This window comes from Triticum dicoccoides, chromosome 6A (genome assembly GCF_002162155.2).
Source record: "Triticum dicoccoides isolate Atlit2015 ecotype Zavitan chromosome 6A, WEW_v2.0, whole genome shotgun sequence".
Classification (NCBI taxonomy): Eukaryota; Viridiplantae; Streptophyta; class Magnoliopsida; order Poales; family Poaceae; genus Triticum; species Triticum dicoccoides.
In genome coordinates this window covers 627,335,222-627,340,839 of record NC_041390.1, presented here as the reverse complement: position 1 = coordinate 627,340,839, position 5,618 = coordinate 627,335,222, and the positions used below count along the sequence as shown (strand labels likewise).

Here is a 5,618-nt window from a genome sequence, read left to right as displayed (position 1 = left end):
CCACATTCAGTCTTTTGGGCCACGGAGCAAATGCTGTCATGCTCACCTCCTCCATAACCTATATGCTACCATCATCACCACATGGTAGCTTAATATCAAAATCCAAAAAGGCGAAGAGGCCTCTATTATGATCATGGCCCGTCTCTTAGAAAACAGAAAGAAGGTCGTGCAACCTTTCTTATCTTATTGGAGCAAGTCACGGTCCAATCATTGCTGCCTGACTAGTTAGCACTTAGTAGAAATGTGTGGAGCAAGCTAGCAGATAAAAAACAATTCTCCTCAATCGATCACATGTGTTCCTCGATCAGATGGTGGCGGACAGAATCAAATCATAAGAAGATGCATTTCTAAAGCAGAGATTCGGAGCCCTTTTAGAAAGAGAAGGCGGCAATTTCCTTGCAATGGTATGTGTTCCAGCTTTTCTTTTAGTAAAGGTGTCAACTTTCCTTCTTGACTAATTAAGTGCATTCTATTGTAGCTTGTGGAACCGCGCCACTTCGAATAAACAAGCGTCTTAGAGGGTGCTTGGATACGTTTTAGTCCCATGACTAAAAGTAGTGGGACTAAAACTTGCTAGCCTCACCCATGCTTGGATCCAAATACTAAAGAGACTAAAATGAAGTTATTGAGCATTTATTATCCTCCAAACCATCCAATCCAGAACTCGCATGTGCTAAAGGAGAGGAATTAAATGAGGAGAGAGAGGGCTAATACATATTTTAGTAGGTTTCATGTGACTAAAAAGTTTTAGCCTCAAGACTAGTTCTAGCCTCTCTTTAGTCAGGGGTGCTTGGAACTTTAGCCTCTAAAAGAGACTATTTTTAGTCAGACTAAAAATAGTCCCTTGGATCCAAGCAGGCCCTTACAGTAAAAAGAGAGAGAAGATGAAGATTAGTACTAGTACTAGCAAAGAATGACGATGAGGGTATAGTAGAACCGTCGACGCTACCAATATATATGTTTAGATGACTCAGTAAGCCCGAATGGAGCTTAATTAGCTTTGCGCCCATACCATAGACCAAGTTAGCTTGCAAGAGAACGCAAAACATACACCAGCATGACCACGCCTTCGCGACCCCATTCCCAGCTGCTGCCAAAAATCCTACTCTTTGTCCTCCTTTCAGCGACGATTCCTCACTTGATCCTGGAGGCTGCTGCTGCTGAGCAAGATGAGCAGCAGCCTATCACACTTCCAGGTTGCCCCGACAAGTGCGGCAACATAAGCATTCCCTACCCATTCGGCATGAAGTCCGGATGCTTCCGCGAGGGCTTCCAGGTCACCTGCAATGACTCCTTCAATCCTCATCGCGCCTACCTTGCCAACAGTGGAGTATACCAATATATACACGAGGAGTACGACAGGGTGAAGGTAGGCCGATTAGTACTAGCTAAAACTGAGGTAGGATCGATGGAGCATGCTACTATATAAGACTATCATTGGAGTACTAGTATCATTCTAGTACATATGGTTTACTATGTGGTAATCTATTAATGATTTTTTACACAGTGCTGTAATTAACTAATTAATGTTTTATTTGTCTTGGACCGTAAATTAATGCAGCCAGAGTTCAGTAAACTTTGGCTTAGAACGCTGGATACCAGGGCGTTTGAGCTCATCGATATATCCATTGCAAATGGTGAGGCGCGTGCCTATGGCGCGGTCTCATCTGTCTGCAGCCAAAATGAAACCGACTACATATCCAAGAATCAACATATGAAGTTGGGTGAGAAGATGAGTCCGTTCTTCCTGTCGACAGAGCGCAATGTTCTCATCGGCGTCGGCTGGAGAGTCCAGACTAGGGTCTATAGCCACCTATGGTCGCCGTCAGTACATGGCAACTCACAGAAGGAATTAATTCTCTCCTGCCTTTCAGACCTTGCGGACCCGCAGCTCCTCGCGTTCGCGACAAACGGGTCATGCAAGGGGCGGGGCTGCTGTGAAGCTGCCTTGCCGGAAGCACTTCCCATCACCGTGCTTGGTCTGGCGTTCACTATGAACAACAATAACACCTTGTTTAAGACCAACCCGTGCTCCTATGCCATGGTGGTGGAGAGCTCATGGTACAACTTCTCCACGCCAGACATGTATGGCTACGAGGTGCTACCCAATAGATACCCGAGGGGCGTCCCTTTCGTGATCGATTTCTCCATCCCGAACGGTTCATGTCCGGCGAAAGGCCAGCCGCCACCTTCAGACTACGCCTGCGTCAGCGGCAACAGCTCCTGTGCCAACACGACTACTGGCCAGGGGTATGTTTGCAAGTGCTGGGACCACTACGAAGGCAACCCTTACATCGTCAATGGATGCCAAGGTGGAATTATTTTTTTCAGTTTCCACATCCAGACTCTCTCTTTTAATTTTATTCCACACTGCTCATATAGGAACTCCATCTTACTTTTATCCGTGCCTTTGTATTTCCCCTTTTCAGACATCAATGAGTGCGAGCTCCGCGATTTGTATCCTTGCTCCGCTGACGGGGTATGCAAAAATAAGTTAGGAGGCTATGACTGTCCGTGTAAACCAGGAATGAAAGGCGACGGCATAAAAGGAACCTGCACAGATAAATTCCCCGCAACAGCACGGGTGATTTTGGGTAAGCACAAATTTAGGCTATGACTGTTCTTCTTGTTTTATATACTCCTATCTAGCTAATAGTACAGGATCTGAATCTACCCTTTCTTCTCTGTTTGTAGTCGTGCATAATTTTGTTGTTACATCTACTTAATGCTGCTTAATCAGCATGCGTCCCCTCAAGACACATTCCCGAGTATAACTAGCAGAACATGGTAGGTACCGGTCTATCTGGTGGTGGTAATGGGGCTTTCTACTAGTGCGTCCGAAAAAGGTCCAAAAATAAACGAAATTGTTGCCGTGCCAGGAATGCAACATAATGTTTATTTCCACTTTATATTTTCTTCTTATACCTGTTACTCCCTACTAAACCTGACCTACTAAGATTTGATAATCTGGAACAGTGCTGAAACTAAACAGATGGTTAACTGGTGCCGAAATGTTTCGGCAAAAAAAAATGGTGCCGAAATGTTTGGAGGCCCAGAACTCCCGGTCTTAGAGTCCAAATTTGAAAGTCTCGGTATACCCGGAACTAAACTCATGGGTGTTTTCTAGATCTGCACATGGGTACATACAATTTAAGTACTTGTGAGCTATACAAGCGTGGCAATGGTTTTTTATTTATGAGGCAGAAGGAGTAGGGATGAGTGTTTATTGTAGCCAGGGTTCCTCACACAAACTCCTAGATGTAACCCTCGGATGTTCTCAGCTTTGGGTCATATCACAAACGGGTTCCTCACCCAAAGTCATATGTGATAGGCTTGTATTATTAGTGACCAATAAAGTCAGACGGTTCACAAAATCGTTTGTGATAATATATATTTTTCTCACGTGGATGTCTTTGAAAAAAAACGCATGTTCATATGTGACACTAATGACAAATCTATGAATTAACCAGCGTGTGGGCAAATCCCCACATCGGAACTTGGCACAAACCCCTTTGTACCATTGGATAGTGGGTCTTATCATGTAGCCACGTAGGGGGTGTTTGGTTGCAAGGGACTAGACTTTTTTTTAGTCCTAGTGACTAAAGAAAAAAGACCCTTCAGTAGAGTCCTTTTCTAGTCCCTATAGAATAAGTCCCTTCTGTTTGGTTACATAGGGACTTGTAGGGATTTTTTTAGTCCAGTCCCTGTAACCAAACACCCCCGTAGTGACCCTGAGGTAGGAAATGAATGTTATTGTGAAACAAAACAAAGCAAGTTATCAGAAGTGTTGCTCCCTTTTTATATTTTCTTCTGCACACAGAATAGTTCTTAGAATTCAGTTATATAAAATTTTCTTATTTTTGTGTCCATCCAGGTGGAATAGGTGGTGTTTTTATCATAGCAGCCATATCATTCCTTATTCTTCTTCGCAAAGAGAAAAAGAAAACTAGACAATTTTATGAGAAGAACGGTGGGCATACATTAGAGAAGGCAAAATTCATAAAACTGTTTGAAAAGGAGAGGCTCAAGCCAATTTTTAAGAGTAGCAATTTTATTGGGAAAGGTGGTTTTGGTGAAGTTTACAAGGGAATTCTTGATAATGAACCAGTCGCAGTGAAGAAGCCGATTAGTGGTAGTGTGCTAGAGAATGAACAGTTTGCAAATGAAGTCATCATTCAATCTCAAGTCATCCACAAGAACATCGTTAGGCTCATAGGTTGTTGCCTAGAAGTCGAAGCCCCGATTCTAGTCTATGAGTTTCTCTGCAGTGGTAGCCTCGATGACATTCTTCACGGCAAAAACAAGGTGCCCCTCAACTTGGGTGTGCGTTTAAGTATTGCTGCAGAATCAGCAGATGGTCTGGTTTATATGCACTCAAAAACCAATATCAAGATCCTACATGGTGACGTTAAACCAGCAAATATACTTTTGGATGAAAAGTTTGTGCCAAAGATTTCAGACTTTGGTATATCAAGGTTGATTGCGAGAGACAAACAGCACACGGGATCTATTATTGGTGACATGAGTTATATGGATCCAGTATATCTGCAGACAGGCCGACTAACAGAAAAAAGTGATGTATACAGTTTTGGAGTTGTCATCTTGGAGCTTATTAGTAGGAAGAAAGCCACACATTCCGAGGGTAGTAGCTTAGTGATCAATTTCCTTGAAGCTTACAAAAAAGAGAGGAAAGCAACTCACTTGTTTGACAAGGAAATTATTGTAACTGAAGATTTGGAGGTTCTGAATAGTTTGACAGGGATCGCCGTGGAATGTCTTAGCCTTGATGTGGATCAAAGGCCATCGATGACAGACGTATTCAATCGCCTTTTCATATTGAATCAATCCCATAAGTCGCAGCTTGTTTGTGAATTATAGTCAGGTTGTCTATATTTGTCGAGATAGGCAACTATGGATGGGACTATGCGTATATTTGTATTGATGTTGTGGATATAATACTTCAAGTAGAAGGAGGGGCGTCTCCCTTTGTTCCAAGAAAATATGTAATGTAACTCATTTAGTAACCCTGTGTGTTTACTGCCAAATGTACGTGTTAGTTCATCAAATCAAATGTCACTGGTACTAAGTTCAGTTTATTCATAAATAATGATCATTTGTTTAGTGTATAGGGCATGCATCTACACATTGGCTGGTAAAAAGTTGTAAATTATTTTATTTGACATTGTTCACGAGTCGTAACTTGTTAATATGTATGCATGCAACAAAATAACTGACTGACTGCACCGCGTACGTCGACTGCATCCTAACGACCTGGTATAAATGGTCTCGAGACTGAGTGCGCCAATGTTTTAGCTTGCGGGTACACTTCTAGGGTGAACTTATTATAGCAACGAGGTCAAAAGGTTTAGTTACTCATCGCAAAATAAAAAGGTTTAATTACTGCCAGCTCATTTGCGATCAACTGGTTGGTGTCCACAACGAGAGGGTCTGACTGATGCCGAGGCTTCACTGAACGTTGGTCATGGGATTATTTTTAGAATGTCATGACTTGTTTTGGTACAGTTATGTTGATGACGGCGTGACATCCCGTCTGTTAGAGCATCTACAACAAGGATCATCTAATTTGGAGCCACAAACGCCCGCGGACGCACCTGGTC

General features: G+C 42.8%; 1 protein-coding gene across 1 annotated transcript; it reads left to right on the top strand.

Annotated features, from left to right (window-relative positions):
- The first annotated feature begins 992 nt into the window (after positions 1-992).
- On the top strand, positions 993-5,086 carry LOC119318670 (wall-associated receptor kinase 4-like). The gene is made up of 4 exons (XM_037593254.1): positions 993-1,369; positions 1,562-2,312; positions 2,430-2,594; positions 3,875-5,086. Exons 1-4 carry the CDS (start codon positions 1,058-1,060, stop codon positions 4,876-4,878), a joined length of 2,232 nt encoding a protein of 743 aa, XP_037449151.1. The 5' UTR covers positions 993-1,057; the 3' UTR covers positions 4,879-5,086.
- The last annotated feature ends 532 nt before the right edge of the window (positions 5,087-5,618 follow it).

Coding starts and splice junctions, on each gene's coding strand:
- LOC119318670 (XM_037593254.1), top strand. CDS start 1,058: ATGACCACGCCTTCGCGACCCCATTCCCAGCTGCTGCCAAAAATCCTA. Junction 1,370..1,561: donor AGGAGTACGACAGGGTGAAG/GTAGGCCGATTA, acceptor AAATTAATGCAG/CCAGAGTTCAGTAAACTTTG. Junction 2,313..2,429: donor CATCGTCAATGGATGCCAAG/GTGGAATTATTT, acceptor TCCCCTTTTCAG/ACATCAATGAGTGCGAGCTC.